Consider the following 21,393-nt stretch of genomic DNA (forward strand, 5'->3'; position numbering starts at 1 on the left):
CTAAATTTTAGTAAATTATATTGATACCGGTACATTTCACTAAAATGTGATGAAAAAATAGAACCTACATAGCCCAGGAATTGAAAATTCACATGTAAGTAGGCTACACTTTAAGTTTTCTTAAGAGAAAATGCATGGTTCAATTTTCACCAAAAAATAATATAATTATTTAAATGGAACTCAGGTTAAAATATGTCAAAATGAGGAGCATTGAACCGGCAGTTTCAGATATTTTGGTGATTTAAAAAAATATTCACTGTAAAAAATTAAAAGAATCAGTAGATGACGTCACAATATTTGACCTTTGATCTCTATATATGGCTTTGACCTTTATTGTGTATAAAGAATGAAGACTCCTTATAAATATGTCCAAATACCAGTATCAGGTCTCTACTATAAATCGAACCAAAGTTACTTTGCATTTAATGACAGACTGTGATATCGCATAGAGAACACATTCTAAAATGTAGCCTCTCGAATGACCAAAATATAGGATTTTCTAATTTTTTCTTACAAAATATGGCGAAAACATATAACAGCTAATTAATTTTCTTACAAAAATCACTGACAATTGACATTATAGTGATATTTTTCTTTTTACTAGTGTACTTATAAGAAATGAGTTAAAACAGATTTCATGGGTGTTTTGTACTACCTTAAATTAATCAAGTTGTTGTTACTTGCACTGAAATTGTACAGCACATTTTAGTTTAATTGATTCAATGACCAAAATTGTCAAGCATTGCACACCAAAAAGTGACAGAATCATCAAGACTTTAGTATTGATGGCAGTCGCAACATGGTAGAAGTAACACCGCGTATTTTCATTACTTAAGACTTTTAGTAACTGAACACTGCAGAATAAATCAAAAAGCGTAATCAGTGCAAGTATTGTAAACACTAGCCATCTTCATGATTATCAATATTTTTCTACAGACTCGAAGTCTTAATTTTGATTTTTGAATTTTTTTTAAAAAGGTAATCGGCTTATTGTGGTGTTCCAATAGGGCCATTTGCAAAAGTGTAACAGTGCGTTGGGAACAACGCGCTAGCGCGAAGTGCAATTCAGAGAGGTTAAAAAGATATTCAGATGAATTGAAAATAAGTGCTCAAAAGTAACGTCATCACATCGGTAACATTCTTGCCATGCGGTGGTAGACAAAAACTGAACGTTCAGTTGAGTTTTTCTTAATATTTTAAGTAGTATTTTATATAATCGAATGAAATTTTGAGGCTAGAAAGGGGTATAAGTATGTCAGATTTTGTTGATAACACAAAGAGGGGTTCTCTTTTTATTTTTTAGTTCGAACTTTCAACAGACGTCCTTTTGATTTGGAGACTTTTTTTTGTTTGTCAACTATAACCCCCTCCCCCATCCTCCTCCCACTTTTGGAAAAGACATCACAAGCCTGAACTGGTCTAACTGTGCTTTTCGAATTGATGAACCACTATGGATTAAAATTAAAAAGTCACTATATTTTTACAAGTTTTTTTCCCAAAGTAAAGAAGCACTTTTAAACAACCCATATATATGCACTGAGTGCTCTCTCTCTCTCTCTCTCTTTCTGAAAAAATATAAATGTATATTGACTACCCTTTAGTATTGTAATGGTTATTGGAAACCGAAAACGCAAAGAAGACCCAGATGTAAGGTTAGAATGGAATAACCTGTCCTCCCTTAAGCTTAAAGTAGACTAGTCCAAAGGGTATATATAAGACTGTATAGAGAGATTCAGGGTCTTTTGGGGAATGCAGAGCTGCAGTTAAGTGGAAGCAGGGGAAAACGGATAAGAGAAAGGGTAAAATAAAAGAAATAGGTTTGCACCAGTGGCAAGAATCTCTGGGAATTGGGGCGAGATACTGGGGGCTGTAGATCTGAATAAGAACGAAACTCTTAGTATCCGCTATCAATAGGAACCTGGGGCAAGGTACACGGTGCTAAGTCTAACAGTTACCAAGTCATCAGAATTCATCCCACATTATATATTCTTTGATTAATTAATATAATAGAAAAACCCAGATAGGTTTAAAGAAAAATTATTATACTGTACATAGTCAAATTATTAGATCATAAACTCAGGTAGAGTAAGAGAAAAAATTCATCCCCTGAGAACCCTACGCAGGGGTACACGTTACAGTATTAAGACTTATTAATATATTTATGTGTAAGTCAAATATGAACATTACAAATTGCTCAGAAAACAAATATATCTGTAACTTTGCATACTTTATAGACATTGCCATTAATCGCTCTACCTGACAATGTGTTCAATGTAATGTTGGGATTATGAAATATTAAATAATTACGCAGAAACTTGAATACAGTCTGACTAAAGCCAGCCCCTACTATCAGTCTGACTACAGCCAGCCCCTACTATTTCACTTCGTTCATAACGAAGTGAAATAGTAGGGGCTGGCTTAGTCAGACTGACTTGAATAAATATTTGTACTAAATAGTAAAAATGTTATTTATTAAATCTTTCTGCTTCGAATTTCATGTAATTTGATATTTTTTTAACGCCTGGCAATCCAATTTACTTCAATCTCTCTACAGTGTACACAAAACGTAGTCAACAAAAATCACTTCCGTGTTTATGATACTGCACCTTTGACATCATTTTCTGCACATTCTGATGTGAAAAGATAAGGGCCCTTTTCTCATGATGGCAGTTGTATATATGGACTGAACTATATCAGTTCTTTTGAAATTAATGGTATAAAGATTAAAGATTTTGCTATATAAACAAAGACTTGAAACTAGATTTATAATCAAAATTTCAGATATTTGTAATTTTTTTATATATTATCACAGTTATAAAAGTAAGTGTGCAACTCTAAAAAATTTATTGTAACTGAGCAGAAGAACAACACCAAGTTCACATTTATATCTTTATTTAACAGCTAACAAACGGCAATGGCATTAGTGTCTAGAAAAAAAAATATGCATAAATTATTCTACCCATTAGACAAAATATAATGTCAAATAGATAGAAAATGAAAAATAACATTATAAGTTATGAAAAAGAAAAGTATTACAGAAGCAAATACCTATATGAACAGCACGACCATGAGGTGTTGTGACCTTGAAACTGGCTGGCGGGACAAGTAATTCTAATCGAACCTGTTTATTTATACCCAGATCTACTGCGCAAGTGGATTGAGTTGATTTAAAGAATACACCAGTCAGGAATAAGATTACAAAAAGTTTGTTCGACAAAAGCCTTTACAAAATGTTAGAATCCCACTCACTTGATTCAAATAATTGAATAAAAAATAAGTTTACCAAAATGAACACGATACTCGCCTAAATAAATAAAACATATGGAATTACTTGGTCACATTATAACATAGTAAAAAATGTCAGGAGCCCAAAGACTGACACATAAATGGAGAGATATTGCATGATTCTTTGGGGAATATTACTTTATAATAAACGCAAAAATAAGAAAACTTTAATCTATCTTATAATTCAATGTCATATTACACTTATAATGTTGAAAGTCAGAACATATAAACTAAACAGACAATCATACAGTTGTCTGTACTTTCTCCTGTACATTCTCCGACTCCAGAGTTTTCTCCCCTTGAGCACTCTCTTTCTCGGCCACCTCCTGCTCTTTTCCTTCCTTTTCTTCTGCCTTTCACGTAAAACAAAGTTTTGTTTATAAAACATATTCTACTTGTATATGACATGGAATAATATTAATATGAACATGGTACCTTTTTTTTATTTGAATAATTTTTAATTTTTTATATACATGTATACAGAAAATTGTTATTAGAAGATATTCTTTCAATGCTTTCACATAAAAAAGGTGTTGTTTTTATTAAAGGTATCAACAACTTTCCCTGAGTTTTTTTCTATATTAGAACAAATGCGTATGATGACTGGGTATTTAGCCTGACCTCTTCCTCTTCCTCTTTTATCATATCGTCATCCTCATCTATCATGGCATTTTCCCCTCCAGATCCGTGAGCAATTTCGTATAACTCTCTGGCCTGCTTCACTAGTCTTTTATGATACTCGAGCTTCTGGAAAAGTGGAATTAAAATAATGTAAATCAACATAAATCACAGGATTTTTTTTTTTGTTTTGTTTAAAAATAGGGATGTCAAATCAGTCAATATTTGATAATCGGTTACTCGGATGATTTTCAAATCGAGTACACGGGTACTTGGTAAAAATGTAAAATACAAATGTGTTAATTTAATTGAGACCAGTTAAGCCCTGTTGTACCCCATCGATATATATTTTTTTTAACGTTTTCTATGCCAGTACACAAACATTGAGCAAAACGAAAATGGTTTTTTGCACTAAATTTATCTATCAAATAAGCACATGAGACAACAATTAATACATCAATAATTATAAATGGTATATAGTTCTTGTTTAGGAAGACGATTTGATCAACGCAAGAGGAGGACAATCTGTAACGCAGATTTGCAATGATTAGAGAAACGCAAGAAATAATTTTTAAAGAAGGAGAGGCTATCAAGATTGCTAGACATATACATGTATTATTTAATTAATACATGTATGTTGGTTGTTTTCCATTTTTAAAGAAGGAGAGGCTATCAAGATTGCTAGACATATACATGTATTATTTAATTAATACATGTATGTTGGTTGTTTTCCACATATACGCTTTGTTTACTTTGCATAGCTAATCTTAAACATTTTTAAAATCTTTAGTTCTATCCTAATGTTTTTTTTTCACTTTTGAAGTGGGTAGCGGCATTTCTTTGTATGTCCGATTTTGCTACCGTATGCGAACTAAATTGTTTTCAGAATTAATCCTAATTAAACGATAATAAGCCCTAATTAAATGATGTTCATTAAATACTAATCATTAAAGCCATCAAAAACCAGAAGTCTCTGACGAGACTGTAGCTCTCCTTTTTTGTACTTATAACAAAGGCAGATAATAGTAGCACTTGGATTTGAAACTTTGCAACAGCAATAAATAGAATAATGATCCTTGGTTAAGTCTCTTTTTGTGTCAAGATTTATTGCAATCAGACTAAAACTGTAGGAGGAGTAACCTTTCAATAGAATTTTACAGAAATTTCAATTTTAGTAACCATGGCAACATCATTAAACAAAATCCAAAATTATGTATCTTAGTGTAGTCTACTTGTGTGCCAAGTTATACTGAAATGAGATCAAAACTGTAGGAGGAGTAACATTTTGAAAGTATTTCAAGGAAAGGATAACTGCACTTAACGCTGGGTTTTGGGTCTTTTTTGGTCGCTTCTGTTGCTTTTATATCTTAACCTTATTTCACTTCTGTATATTTACTAAAGAATTCTGTTAATTTGGCACCAAAATTTAAATGTTAAAATGATTTTAGACTGTGATACAATAAAATAATTCTCTGTTTTTGTCCTTACTGTTTTCCAAATATAGAGAATTTACAATTATCTGCCCTTGATTAAACATTAGGTATGCATGAGAGGTGGAGCTAACATTGTAAGAATGGCTCTTAAATTAGACTAGATAAATAACAATAACATGTATAAAAGTACGAGATTACTCTTTCCCATCTCCCCCTTTATTCTGTATGGCACAACACTATTAACAAAGGTTTCAAAACGAAATTAACAACATCAGCACATCCATATAAGGAAAGGATACTTTGAATCGATGCCTGACAATTCAATGTGTTCGAGCACTGTCCTAGTTAGCACAAATCATGCTACCTTACAAGTCACGTGATGGAATTTAGTATTCACATAGTTACCTGAGGAAAGAAATCATGTGATTATAATATTCAACATGCCATAGCCCTTGGTTACTACAGAGAGGGCGAACGTAAGAATAAGCAGTTTTTTTTCTCTTTTAAACCATGAGCGCATGTTTGTCGATTAATCTCCTTTTGACACAACATTATTAATGCAAATATACAACTACTGTTAAACGGAGAACAATAGACAAACATGCGCTAACTATGTATAAAGTCAGTGAAAAAGTGGGCGTCCTCATTATTGTATGGAGATTCAAGAAATTATGATGACCCCTGCCTTTGAAAACAGCTTCGTACTTCGTAAATACATACTTTTATTTAATATAATTACGTAAAGTTGTAGATAAGATGTTGACCGTTTCTGCAATTAAAAGAAAAATGCTTGTTTTGAGAGTTTATTTTGTTGCAATTTTGGCATGTCCTTAAGTGCAGTCATCCTTTCTATTTTTAGTAGCCATGGCAACACCATTCATCAAAATCAAAAACCAATATAGAGAATTATGTATCTTAGTGTCGTCTGCTTGTGTGCCAAGTTATACTGAAATCAGATCAAATCTGTAGGAGGAGAAGCATTTTGAAAAATTGTTTACAGACGGACAGACAGACAGACAGATGGACGACGGACACCTTACTAACGGATAAGCTCTTCTGGTCTCCGACCAGAAGAGCTAAAAATAACGGGCCACAAGAGGTGATAACAGCTGTGTACTGTGATTGGTCACGGTAATTACTGTATAAACAAGTACACAGCTACGGGCAAAAAGGGTATTAAAAGGTGTGGGTGACGCTTATTACAAGGTAAACATGGACAATTCATTTTTAAGTTGCATTTTTTGATAAGGTTTTGATAAAAAAAAAAAAACTTTGTTCTTTGAAATATGAAAAAAAAAAAATATCCGAGTAACCAAGTAGTGATTTTAGTATTTGATACTCGGACGTTCGATCGAGTACCCAGTTAACTGGGTACTTGTTGACATCCCTAGTTTAAAAGTATTTGTGGACATGAAAAAAAGGAATAGAAGTTACCTTGTAATTCCCCTCTGGTACCCCATCATACCCATACATGGCCCCATAACAGCAGGCTGCAATGACCCCAGTACTATCACTGTCTCCTCCATGAAACATTGATCTAAAATAAAAATAACACATCCACTGGCCCATCATGTAACATTGATCTATAACAAGATGTGTTTGTGAAACACTGATGCCCCCATATGGCAGCTTATGGCGAAAGTTTCTCAAATGCAAGTCAAAATCCAGGCCAAATGATAAAACATGTTGGTATCCAAAGAAAGGTCTTGTCTCGAGGAATATACCGGTACCTGTGAAATTTGAAAGACCTAGCTGCAACTGTTCAAAAGTTATGGCGAAACTTAAAGTTTTTTAAAAGTAAGTAAAACGTCAAAGTCAAGGTCAAAGTGGTTGATATCCAAAGGAAGGTCTTGTCACAAGGATTACATATGTGAAGTATGAAAGCCCTAGCACCAACATTCAAAAGTTATGGCCAATGTTAAAGTTTTGCAAAAGTAGGTCAAACTCCTAGGTCAAGGTCAAAGGATCAAAGTGGTTGGTATCCAAAGAAAGGTGATGTCACAAGGAATACATATGAGAAGTATGAAAGCCCTAGCATCAACCATTCAAAAGTTATGGCCAAGGTTAAAGTTTTTCAAAAGTAGGTCAAACTCCTGGGTCAAGGTCAAAAGGTCAAAGTGGTTGGTATCCCAAAAAAGGTCTTGTCACAAGGATTACATATGTGAAGTATAAAAGCCCTAGCTCCAACCATTCAAAAGTTATGGCCAAGGTTAAAGTTTTTCTAAAGTAGATCAAACTCCTAGGTCAAGGTCAAAAGGTCAAAGAGGTTGATATCCAGAGGAAGGTCTTGTCACAAGGAATACACATGTGAAGTTTGAAACCCAAAGCACCAACTGTTCAAAAGTTATGACCAAGGTTAAAAGTAGGTCAAACTCCAAGGTCAAGGTCAAAAAGTCAAAGTTGTTGCAATTGATATCCAAAGGAAGGCCTTGTCACAAAGAAGCACATGTGAAGTTTGAAACCCCAAGCACCAACTGTTCAGAAGTTATGGCCAAGGTTAAAGTCTCATAGAATTTTGCAAAAGTGGGTCAAACTCCAAGGTCAAGGTCAAAAGGTCAAATATGATGGTACCCAAAGAAAGGTCTTGTCACAAGGAATACACATGTGAAATATGAAAGTCATAGCTCCATCCAATCAAAAGTTATGGGCAAGGATAAAGTTGACAACAGACAGACAGACAAACGGACAAACAGACAAACAGACAGACAGGACAAAAACAATATACCCCCTCGATCTTTCGATCCCGGGGCATAATAAAAATAAAACATCCACTGGCCCATCATTCTCAACCAAAATTTCTACAGAAGTCATAATGCTTTTAAAAACGAAAATACTTCTGTATTTCATCATGAAATGGGCAAACTGAACCATTAGAATACTAAATGAATGAAAATGCATGTCTGACATTGAAAATGTATTCTAGTGACATATGGTAATTTTATGATCTGGATATACGTGTACCAGTATATGTATACATGTACAAGCATATGTAAAATGCGCTAGCACTGATATAATTATTAGATTCTCATTGTGGGTTAATTATGCACATGGAAAAATTTAAATGATCCTTTTGCTAAATTTGAGAAAAAGTTGAAAAATTTGAAACACAGCATTGAAGAGACATTCATTAGGCTCTGATCAGAAAACTTAATTAGCTTCCAGCTCTGGTTACCATGAAATACTCAACAAAAAGGAGTTTGCAAGATAAAAATTAATGGCATTAAATAATTCAACTTGCATTTCGGTGATACTTTCATTGATGGCTTAAGTTATTTTTAATTCAATCACTTGTGAGGGGCATGTTGCAAAGGAACTGATTTATTATCCAATGCAGAAGAGTTCAAAATTATTACTGAAATTTTCTTATGTTATGTTACCTTTTGCATAGTTCTTCCCAGTTTTTTCCTGATTGCAGAATAGCATCATATCTGTCGCAAAAAGTGAAAAAAATATTAACAGGAAAAGTTTGAAAACTTGCACTCTTATACATGGCAATTTATGGGGTCTCCATTTTGGGTTGTAGACATCAACTTAATTTTTCACTCTTGGCCATTTTTTAAAGGATTATAAAGTATATATATTGAGATTATTGCTAAGTAAGAAGTTTCTCATAAGTGAAATCTTAAACTTGTTCAATCTGTTATGAATGCATTTGTGAAAAGCACTTAACATTTGTCATACGAAATACTTAAATTAAAATCTTAACACAGAATCATATTAATTTTTCTGAAAAAAGCTGCTGGTCTTTGACCAGTTGAGCTTAAGAAGGGAAGGATGGGTAGGAATTTTCTTCCTGTTGTACAGAATTTTTCAATTATTTTTTAATCGTAAGAAAACTTTTTTGCAAAATGAATATAAGAATGAAAATAACTACGCAATCATAGGAGCATCATGACCGCTGGCTCCGCCCCAGCCCGAGAAACTCAGACTTTTGTAAAACTTGTCTCGGCCATCTTCGTCCAGATTGTCAGGTTTTGGGTCCTGGCTTCCTTCTAAGAGGCCTTTCTCTTCAAGGTATTTTTTCCAATGTTCCTCAAAATAATTCCTGTAAAATACAAACACTTAAATCTTGGTGTTGGTGTTTCGTGTTGATAGTATATAAACTGTACTTGTATTGCAATTTTTGAGAGGAATCTCCTATTTTGCCTGGGTATTATTCCATTGATTTCTCTAAGAAGGGTACACAAACATAGGTTTATCAAGTACACTCATTCTCGTAAGGATCACGTTTGTTTCTTACCAAGCTTCTAAGTTGTCTTCCACAAAGAACTTCTCTGACTTAATATATTCCTGAGCTTTAGGCAGCACACTCATTAAGCCAGCTCCCCACTTTCTGGGTGGCTTTCCTGGAATAAGTTAGGACAAGAAATAACAACACATGAATAAAAGGCACATAGCAGTGAACTATCATTTGAAATAAAGATCATGCACATATGCCTAAAATATAAATTTTTACAGAAGTATTAAACAAACTCAGCGAACTGAGTTACAGATATACTTGTACATTACATAGAAATTTGTCATCAAACATGAAGTAAAATTGTTATTATTAGATAGAAGGATTAAATTGTACCGGTATCAGTATAGGTATACTGTATACAGGGTTATTTTCGCCCTTTCATACTTGCAAACAATTTCGCCCCGTTTTAAATTCGCCCAGTCACAATTGGGGGGGGGGGGGGGGGTATGATTTGAACAAAACTGAATCTACACTAAGTAAACAAAAATAAAACAGGGACAAAAATTTCCCTATAACAGTATTTTAATCACTTTTACACATACTTTTACATATAGATTGTCATGATTTCTGTAAACATACTTATTTTAAGGATTATCATATTTTAGCATCTTTCATACTGCTTCTTTCCACTAAATCCTGTACATGTTAATACATGATTAAAATTAATGCTGGTTGTTTTTAAAAATCAGGTACATGTATACTAATCCAAGATTGCATTCATCAGGTAAAGAGGAAACTTCTGCTAAAATTCTACGTACCTTTAGAGTATACATATGCTTATATGAGCTTATAGGAAGACCAAACACAAACACACAGAGTTATGTACCTATAGAGTATACATATGGTTATATGAGCTTATAGGAAGACCAAACACAAACACACAGAGTTATGAACCTTTAGAGTATACATATGGTTATATGAGCTTATGGGAAGACCAAACACACACACACACAGAGTTATGTACCTTTAGAGTATACATATGGTTATATGAGCTTTTGGGAAGACCAAACACAAACACACAGAGTTATGTACCTTTAGAGTATACATATGTATATGAGCTTATGGGAAGACCAAACACAAACACACAGAGTTATGTACCTATAGAGTATACATATGGTTATATGACTTTATAGGAAGAAAAAAGACAAACACACAGAGTTATGTACCTTTAGAGTATACATATGGTTATATGAGCTTTTGGGAAGACCAAACACAAACACACAGAGTTATGTACCTATAGAGTATACATATGTATATGAGCTTATGGGAAGACCAAACACAAACACACAGAGTTATGTACCTTTAGAGTATACAAATGGTTATATGAGCTTATAGGAAGACCAAAAACACACACACACACAGAGTTATGAACCTTTAGAGTATACATATGGTTATATGAGCTTATAGGAAGACCAAACACAAACACACAGAGTTATGTACCTATAGAGTATACATATGTATATGAGCTTATGGGAAGACCAAACATAAAACACACAGAGTTATGTACCTTTAGAGTATACAAATGGTTATATGAGCTTATAGGAAGACCAAAAACACACACACACACAGAGTTATGAACCTTTAGAGTATACATATGGTTATATGAGCTTATAGGAAGACCAAACACAAACACACAGAGTTATGTACCTATAGAGTATACATATGTATATGAGCTTATGGGAAGACCAAACACAAACACACAGAGTTATGTACCTTTAGAGTATACAAATGGTTATATGAGCTTATAGGAAGACCAAACACACACACACACACACACAGAGTTATGAACCTTTAGAGTATACATATGGTTATATGAGCTTATAGGAAGACCAAACACAAACACACAGAGTTATGTACCTATAAAGTATACATATGGTTATATGAGCTTATAGGAAGACCAAACACAAACACACAGAGTTATGTACCTTTAGAGTATACATATGGTTATATGAGCTTATAGGAAGACCAAACACAAACACACAGAGTTATGTACCTATAGAGTATACATATGGTTATATGAGCTTATAGGAAGACCAAACACAAACACACAGAGTTATGTACCTTTAGAGTATACATATGGTTATATGAGCTTATGGGAAGACCAAACACACACACACACACAGAGTTATGTACCTTTAGAGTATACATATGGTTATATGAGCTTTTGAGAAGACCAAACACAAACACACAGAGTTATGTACCTATAGAGTATACATATGGTTATATGACCTTATAGGAAGACAAAAGACAAACATGCAGTTATGTACCTTCAGAGTATACATATGGTTATATGAGCTTATAGGAAGACCAAACACAAACACACAGAGTTATGTACCTATAGAGTATACATATGGTTATATGAGCTTATAGGAAGACCAAACACAAACACACAGAGTTATGTACCTTTAGAGTATACATATGGTTATATGAGCTTATGGGAAGACCAAACACACACACACACACACAGAGTTATGTACCTTTAGAGTATACATATGGTTATATGAGCTTGTAGGAAGACCAAACACAAACACACAGAGTTATGTACCTTTAGAGTATACATATGTATATGAGCTTATGGGAAGACCAAACACAAACACACAGAGTTATGTACCTTTAGAGTATACATATGGTTATATGAGCTTATGGGAAGACCAAATACAAACACACAGAGTTATGTACCTATAGAGTATACATATGGTTATATGAGCTTATGGGAAGACCAAACACAAACACACAGAGTTACGTACCTATAGAGTATACATATGGTTATATGACTTTATAGGAAGAAAAAAGACAAACACACAGAGTTATGTACCTTTAGAGTATACATATGGTTATATGAGCTTTTGAGAAGACCAAACACAAACACACAGAGTTATGTACCTATAGAGTATACATATGTATATGAGCTTATGGGAAGACCAAACACAAACACACAGAGTTATGTACCTTTAGAGTATACATATGGTTATATGAGCTTATAGGAAGACCAAACACACACACACACACAGAGTTATGTACCTTTAGAGTATATATATGGTTATATGAGCTTTTGAGAAGACCAAACACAAACACACAGAGTTATGTACCTATAGAGTATACATATGGTTATATGACCTTATAGGAAGACAAAAGACAAACACGCAGTTATGTACCTTTAGAGTATACATATGGTTATATGAGCTTATAGGAAGACCAAACACAAACACACAGAGTTATGTACCTATAGAGTATACATATGGTTATATGACCTTATAGGAAGACAAAAGACAAACACACAGAGTTATGTACCTTTAGAGTATACATATGGTTATATGACCTTATAGGAAGACCAAACACAAACACCACGGTATGGTACCTAAACGGTTGCTATCAGAACAAAAAAGCGTTCATTGTTCCTATTCGTAAATTTTACGGCTGCTAGCTGAAATAAATATGTCACAGAAACTTGGAACACGAGGTAAAATTGTCAGAAAGTGACCCCAAATCAATTAAGTCTCAGAAAAATCCTTGTGCACGGAACAAGTAAGGAATTTGTTTAAATGATGCCAGATGTATTTTGTAGAACAACCTTCTAAAAAATTATAAAGTAAAATTTCTGAAGCTTGTACCCATTCTCAAGTCAATATAATCCCAGTTTTCATGCTTCTTTTCATCATTTATAGGTTAGATTGTGTTCATTTTGGTATGTAAAGATGTGTTAATCTATAATAATACGTAGATATAATTAAAAAAAAAAAAATAAAAGGTGTATTTTGAAAGAGATTTTTGGACAAAACACAAACTTCTTAAGTTACGGTTGCTATCAGAATCTTGGTATGTATGCACCGGCTATAAAATGAAAATAATGCACCAGCTGCTATTTGAAATATAAATTCTTTTCCATTGAGAAAGAGAAAATTTACAAACTTATGGCTGCACAGACCTTAAAAAAATATCAAAAACATCCAAACAGCAAGTGAAACACAATGTCTACATGTTCACTTGACATATACCGACTTAACTCGAATTTGTTGTGTTCTGTTAAATGAAATAACTTTTACAATCAGTATTTCAAAAGCCTTGGAAAGCTTTCCAAGCTAGAGTCTTTTGGGATTTTTGTAGCCTACATGTAAACTTAGACCTAAATGATATCTAGAAAATTTTCAGTATGACCTTTGAAGGTAGTGCATTGGTACTCTAGCATCAGAAAATACAATTAACACGCAATATTCAAACCATCAGATCTTGATTGGAGAGAATATCTGATTCCCCCTTTGGATTTTCTGAATTATTAAATTTATATAGAGAGAAGAGACACCCCCCCCCCCCCCCCACCCCCCACCGGGTTCAAAAGAAAAGGGTTTTTCAGACAGAGATGTCTTTTACTTTTCTGCTTGTCAATTTTCTTAAATTTTCTTCTATTCTCTTTTGAGTGGGCTTGGAACCACCACCCAACCCACCCCCCTTTTTGGAAAAAAAGTTGTATATCCAAATATGAAAAAGGCTAATATTCTATCCAGTAAGTAATATATAATTATGTACTTTTAAAGGAGAGAGCATTACAATATCACAATTATTAACATACATAAGTAGTCTTTTTCAAAATAGAAAAGGGGGAGGGTAATTGTGTGGGGGGCAGGGGGCCTGGCACCTCCACTTTTTCCCAAACATAACTTTTACTATTGAAAATGTTCATTGAAAGGCCAGTTGCCCCCCCTCCCCCCACTTTTTGTTGCAGTATAGCCAAAGAAGGGTTCGATTTTAACATTCCCCCCCCCCCCCCCCCCCCCCGAATAGGATTTTTGTCGGGTTTGGAGAATTTTTGTGTTTTGTTTGTTTGTTTTTTTTTGTTGATATCTTTTCTCCGGCTGCCCCCCTTTTCAAAATCCATACTGCGTCCCTGTCTAAAGAAACTATTTACCACAACTCATCGGATAAAAGTTTATATCCAACCAAAACACCATGAGAGATCCTTCATTTGTGAATTTGGCGTAATTACCCAGGTGAAATCTAATAAATTCGATAGAAGGTGCTCATAATTTAATGACTAACAATTTTATTGTGTCCAAGGAAGTTAGTAAATGTACAGGGTATTTGCAAACACCATTATTATACATGTAATTAGTCATATCATACATATAGAAATAAACTAGTTTGTAGTTATAGGATCAAAATCAAGGAAATATAAACATGGCCGTAGGAACCGGGGGGGGGGGGGGGGGGGGGGGGGGGGCACGGGGGTCCATGCCCCCCCCCCCCAATAATTTTGCCGATATATAGATTACTATAGTAAACATAGATACTATATGCTTGTGCCCCCTCAATAAAAACATCTAATGACCTTTTTTTTTTTTTTTCCCCTTTGTTTTTGCTTGTCAGGGAATTTTTGGTAGTGCCCCCTCAACTGAAAATGTATGGCTGTGCCCCCCCATACCGAAATAAATTATAACTTAGTTATAACTTAGTTATAACTTTTGTAACTGAAAAAAGGTACAAAAAAGTTATAACTAAGTTATCGGAGTTTGGAACCGCCTGTTTTAAGTGAGATATAATTTAGTTATAACTTAGTTACAAAAAAGTTATAACTTTTGTATAAGTTTTCATTTTTTATTTCAACATAAATACAGCAAGTGCAAAAAGTTACAAAAAAGTTATAACTACAAAAAGTTATACTTATTAAAAGTTACACAAAAAGTTATTAAAATGTTACAAAGTTATACTTTAGTTATACCCAAATAAACGGTGGAAAAAGTTACAAAAAAGTTATACCCGGAAAAAGTTATTTAAAAAGTTATAAAAAAGTTATACTTAATAAAAAGTTATGAAAAAGTTATAACTAAAAAAAGTTATACCCATGAAAAGTTATACCTTTAAAGATTATGAAAAAGTTACAGAAAGTTATAACTATGAAAAAGTTATGAAAAAGTTACAGAAAAGTTATACCTAAAAAAAAGTTATAACTACAAAAAGTTATACCTAATAAAAGTTACAATAAAATTATACACTTCATGTTAACCTCTGGTGGAATTACTCAATTATAGGCTTTAAAAAAGCTACTCATTAAAATTTTTACAAAACGATTATTAAAATTTTTACAAAAAAGATTATTTAAAAAAAATTAAAAGCACTTACAATTTTATTTCATAAACATGATTAAGAGAGCTTGGTTCATTGTCAAATACAATTGAATGAATGCACATTCATGTTTTCAAGTCTACCTTATTTTTCATCAAGCCATCATAACAGATTGAAATTTCTCAGAATGGTTGTTTTCTTAAAATACATTTTTTTAGCATATAGTCATAAGAGTTTTTGTAAAATTACCTAGTAAACTGCATTCTACTCTTGTGAACTTTTATAAATAGGCATCACTGCCTAGATTTTAACTCTCTAGTTTTTCATGTTAGCGCCATGATCTAGCTGTACTTCAAAAAAAAAGAAGAAGGTTCTAAGCAGTGATTTCGGTCACAGTTCTTAGCTGCATACCACCCAAGTCCTTGCACAGGTATCCTTGTGGATGTACAGTTGTGATTTTTATCTGGATTATTTAAAGACGGGCTGCACCAGTAGTCGGCCGAGCTGGTCAAGGGACTTGGCCGTCCGGCCAGCGGTCTGCGCCCCTTGACAGGTTGTACTGGTAGTAGGCTGAAGTGGTCATGGGACTTGGCTGGCCAGCAGTATGTCCCCCTCGACAGGCTGCACTGGTATTTGGCCGAGCTGGTCGAGGGACTTAGCTGGCCGGCAGATGGTCTGCGCCTCTCAATGGCCTGCACTGGTAGTCGTCCGAGTCTTCATTTGAAATATGCTTGCAATTTCAACCTTCTCTTCATTTTTCTTCAATTCTGCAAAAATTAAAAAGGTTCAAACTTTAAATATTTTAATTTTTTCTTTTAAAAAAAAGTTGAAGTGTTTCCTGCACTCAAAGCAGATCAGATTGGAACCACTCTTTAATATCAATTCAATCAAATTCAAGGCATATGCATCTATAACTTGGAAAACAAGAATTAGAGTTCTGTTGTGTAATTGAGAAAATTCAACCTCAAGACTCATCACATAAACATGCATTAAAAAAAATTTTAAACATAAAGAACAATATAGAACCTGACAGCTTTATAGGAATTAGCTTTAGATTTATCGAATTTGAAATAAAAATAAGATTTGATTATTTACTTACCTAAAACAGGTGATATTTTTGAAGGATTTCACTCCAGCTTGGCACAGACATGAGATGCTCATGGAAAGAAATAATGTACCAGTATACTGCTGAAATTAAATAAAAATTAGAAATTTTATTTTACTCATTTCAGTACACTATATCATGTTATGATCATGTGGTGTTTAAAGGCTACAATATGTACAATATTAAAACAGTTCAGAGAATCTGTTAAACAATTACACAATATAGGTCATTTAATAATTAAACTGATCTATAGGAATATTTAAAGAATTAAATATGACAAAGAATAACATTTTTTGTTCATATACTAAATGCTGAAAAAATATTATGTTTCAATTTCTTCACTTCAGTCTTTGTCATTGACACACCAATCAAAACAAACAAGAAATCTGAGATTCACATGCCTAGAATTTTGTTCATTCCACATATTTCTTCTTTTTTGAAGGCCCATCTAGAGGTAATAAACATTTCCTACCAAAAACATCAAAATATTAACATAAATATTGCCTTACCGAATGATTTTGTCATCGTTTTTCTATCAACACTTTCAACACACCAACATTCAAATCGTCCATGAAAAAATCCGCGCTCTGTTGTTGACCAATCAGAGACTTAGAATAAGTCACGTGATTGAAAATAAATAAATAAATAATTCATTATTAATTTATTTTAAATCCAAATAAACATAATTGTGTATTTTGAAACTTAACTTAAATATTAAAAAGCCAGTTGGTGTTAAAATTTTGAAATAGAGTTCCAACAAAACGGACAAAACGGACGTCGGGGCCGCCATATTTGTGTCGTTGCCGCCATTTTGAATTTAATATTTTATTTATTTATGAAAATAACTAGTAAAACTGGGTTATTTAATCAGGCAGATAATAAAATCCACATGTCCTAGTCTTCTGCTAAAATCTTAATATAACTGGCAGTCTTTATTCCAAACATCGTAATATCTGTTAATAAATGAACATACACACACTGTATGTTGTTGTTTATCTTTCTAGCCACCCTTATTACGATTGATTTACTTTAGATTTCAAACAACCCTTGTAAAATTGTACCATTGCGTAATACACAAGCTGAAATTTACGAAGTGTAGGCCAAAAAGGTCATCTAGTACAAACACCTGTGTCACGAGAAAACAATGGGGAAATTAACACTGTTTTGCACACGAAGAAAAATCTGTGCAAAATATTAAATGATTTCATGAGATTATAACATTTGACCACTGTTTATATCTCTTGAACATTTATATTTCTCCAGAATTAGGGAAATTATTCCACCTTAAGATGTACATGCATATAATTTACAAAACATGAAATCTATATAATACGTATTTTCTGAGAGAGAGAGAGAGAGAGAGAGAGAGAGAGAGAGAGAGAGAGATTATTCCCAACTTTAGATGAAACTAGTACTTACAAGACAAATATTAATTAAACAACAATATTTATTAATGAGAGAGAGAGAGAGATTTATTCCCAACTTCAGATGTAATTTACTACAAGTCTCAACTTCACATCTCTTCTGTGGATGTGGCTGTGGACTGCAATGGATGAGAAAAACATTGGTAGTAAAGATGTCTAAGAAGCCCCCCTTTTTCTTTAAAAAAAAATCTCAACTCACAACAAAACAGAAAAATAAATGTCTGCGTAAGTAATAGCAGTATATAATGCAATTCATTATATGAATAATTTTTAGATAAAGAAAATTCTGCATATAAACAGTGGTACCTTTATGTAGCCCTTAATCATCCCCACCTTTTTATTCATATCCTCTGTAGATATTACAGGTATGTAAAACTGTATTACTATACTAATATAATCATGCTTATTTATTATTTTATATGATTAAATTTCAACAGTTATATAAAAAAAAATTTAATTTAGGTGTATGGTAAAAAACAAACAAAACAAAACAAACCACCAAAATATTCAGTTTAACTAAGTAGCCACTCTGCAAAATGACTAAGTCCAAATTAGGTACAAAAAAGTTACACAGAAAAATGACAAAGTCCTGAAAAGTTATGTTTTAGTTACATCTGAAAATGGCTAAGTCCAAAAAGGTACAAAAAAGTTATACAGTAAAATGACAAAGTCCAGAAAAGTTATCTTTTAGTTACACCAGAAAATGGCTAAGTTCAAAAAGGTACAAAAAGTTATACAGTAAAATGACAAAGTCCAGAAAAGTTATATTTTAGTTACATCTAAAAATGGCTAAGTCCATTTTAGGTACAGAAAAGTTATAACTAAAATGTAACTTTTTCTTGAGGTACAAAAAAGTTACAGAAAAGTTATAACTTAGTTATAACTTATTTCGGTATGGGGCCCCCCCCCCCCCCAACTGAATTTGCTTCCTACGGGCCTGATAAACAAGTCTATTATTAAAATCAAGGTAATATAAACAAGTCTATTATTAAAAAGAATATAGAATGAACATTTCAAAATAGTTTTCTAAACTATTGCATAATAGATATAAATTAAGTACGTGTATTAAAGAAAAATTGAAAAATTCAGACATTTCCAATAGAAACCGGTGTTGTTTTCTAATAGTAGCCATAACATAAGTTCCCCCGAATAAAAATGCTTTTGTTTTTAAGAAACCGATTAAGATGGGTAATTGTATAAAATAATCAATACTTTTTAAAAATATGCACCGATCTGTCAATTCATTTTTATCAAATATCTAAACATTTCGATGCTAATTAGATATATTTCTTATGTGCATGTAAATGTGTCCTAGGCTTTCGACAGTTTTCGTCCTATACATCAGCAATCCTTTTATTTATTAAAAATTTAGAGATGTAAGTTAGTTTTAAAAGGTATGTTATGTTCCGTAAGAGTGAAATACTAAGCAGCTAATCTTTAATAATTGAATTATTGACCATTTTATTGAGCCAGCGAAGAAAAATACTTACCATTTCGTCCATTTTTTTCCAGTAGTAACCGCACAATTTTCGGATAGCAGTAATGTACGCGCATTTTTTCTGATAGCATCCATTTAGGTACTACACCGTGAACACACAGAGTTATGTACCTTTAGAGTATACATATGGTTATATGAGCTTGTAGGAAGACCAAACACAAACACACAGAGTTATGTACCTTGTATAGCATATGATGTAAACAGAGCAGCAGCCAAACTCCCAAGGTAACCTGTGGGGTGGTGGTGGGTCATCCTGCCTGCCTCAATGCTTACAGCAATTAAATCTGATAGTTCTGTCTCACTGTAATAGAAAATTCTCATTTTTGTCTGAACTGCCCACCTCTTTCTCGAAAAAATTCACTGACAAATTCTTTCTCAGATTTTCATATTAGTATTAAACTTTAACTATTCATAGAAAAAAATGGATGGTTAGCTTAATTTCTGAGTAAGGCAAGCAAAAGTCTTCAAACATGTGACACCATAAATTGGTTTAGCATTTGTGAGAACTCTTCTTCCTACATGTAAACATACAGTCAAAGGTAATCCAGTTACACTTTGACTTAGAATCAGTAAATGATTTAACTGACTTACAATGAGTATCTGAGACCAATACACATGATGTAGAATTAGATTTAACTAAATAAATGTGGAATAATTTAAGGAAGAGATTGCAAGGGTACATGAAAAAAATCCGCTCTATGAATTTTTCTCATTTTTACATATAATTTGTCTTACGTTAATGGTATCATAATATGAAAATTTCAACCATGGTCATCAGGGTTATAAGGAAGATATGGTTGCCATGGTAACCACCGTTTTTCAATATTTTGATATTTATGTAGTGAAATCTTAAGTATGCCATACAGGTATCAAAATTGAAACAAATTAAATAATTTTCACCAGATATTAAATAATATGCTTTATATTCATCGAAAATAAAAGTTGTATCGGAAACTATTGATAGATGTACTAATGCCACAGTTGCTTTGGGGAGTAGTCATTGTAAATTTGCAGTAATATTTTCACCCCAAGAGCAGTTTTCAACATCTTGACAAAAAATTGCTCAATGAATTTTCCTAAAATTAATATATTTTGTAACAATTATTATAAGTGACTTATGGTTAAAATATGAAGTGGGGTCAAGTGACTCCTCCCCCCCCCCCCCTTTTCCGATTCCAAGTCACAGTGCAGAGAACTCGATGAATGTTCAGAGCATGAACAATTTGGCCCTTGGACCACTGTGCACTGGTTTAGAATGTATATATTTATATTAATATATTTATATTAATATAATAACGGAATGAATATTTTGGAGATGGGAAAATAAAAAAAAATATGCTTATTGTTGTTTTTTGTGTACATGATACTTTTATCATTCTGCTCTACATATAAAATGAGCAACCACCACAAGATTTTCAGAAAAAAAAGACCAATACACATGGCTCTCATGGTTGTAAATGATAATGAAGTGGAGATTTAACTTACATACCGTGGGTATCTGAGACCAATACACATGGCTCTCATGGCGGCACCACATCCTCCTCCCCTGTCAAAATTATTACAGTGTCTGTACATTGACTGGTTTACATTATATCTATGGCAATTTATAAATATTTTTTTTTACATAAATATTTTCAATTTGTTGTTATGGGTTGCAATGAAAAACAAAATGTATTTAAACATAGGCAACCAAAGATTAAGTAACCTGCCTCAACAAATGTAAGGCAAAACCT

At 33.0% G+C, this 21,393-nt stretch overlaps 1 protein-coding gene and 1 long non-coding RNA gene across 2 annotated transcripts in view; both read right to left on the bottom strand.

Annotated features, from left to right (window-relative positions):
• Positions 1-2,908: 2,908 nt before the first annotated feature.
• The window catches only part of LOC133200683 (ADP-ribosylhydrolase ARH1-like), a 35,326-nt gene continuing 16,841 nt past the window's right edge, over positions 2,909-21,393 (bottom strand). Inside the window, exons 6-13 of the mRNA XM_061336450.1 lie at positions 21,150-21,206; positions 19,840-19,961; positions 9,577-9,682; positions 9,211-9,381; positions 8,714-8,764; positions 6,771-6,873; positions 3,907-4,032; positions 2,909-3,638 (exon numbers count right to left, since the gene is read on the bottom strand). Of these exons, the coding sequence (XP_061192434.1) occupies positions 3,528-3,638; positions 3,907-4,032; positions 6,771-6,873; positions 8,714-8,764; positions 9,211-9,381; positions 9,577-9,682; positions 19,840-19,961; positions 21,150-21,206 (847 nt within the window). The 3' untranslated portion in view covers positions 2,909-3,527. The remainder of the gene's footprint in view (positions 3,639-3,906; positions 4,033-6,770; positions 6,874-8,713; positions 8,765-9,210; positions 9,382-9,576; positions 9,683-19,839; positions 19,962-21,149; positions 21,207-21,393) is intronic.
• LOC133200684 (uncharacterized) lies at positions 15,724-17,634 on the bottom strand. The gene is made up of 3 exons (XR_009722992.1): positions 17,248-17,634; positions 16,733-16,821; positions 15,724-16,400 (listed from the first exon to the last, which is right to left on the bottom strand). It is a non-coding gene; the product is annotated as an uncharacterized LOC133200684 (long non-coding RNA).

This window comes from Saccostrea echinata, unplaced genomic scaffold, assembly GCF_033153115.1.
Source record: "Saccostrea echinata isolate AGI-Se365-2 ecotype Australia unplaced genomic scaffold, CSIRO_AGI_Sech_v1 ptg000041l, whole genome shotgun sequence".
Lineage (NCBI taxonomy): Eukaryota > Metazoa > Mollusca > Bivalvia > Ostreida > Ostreidae > Saccostrea > Saccostrea echinata.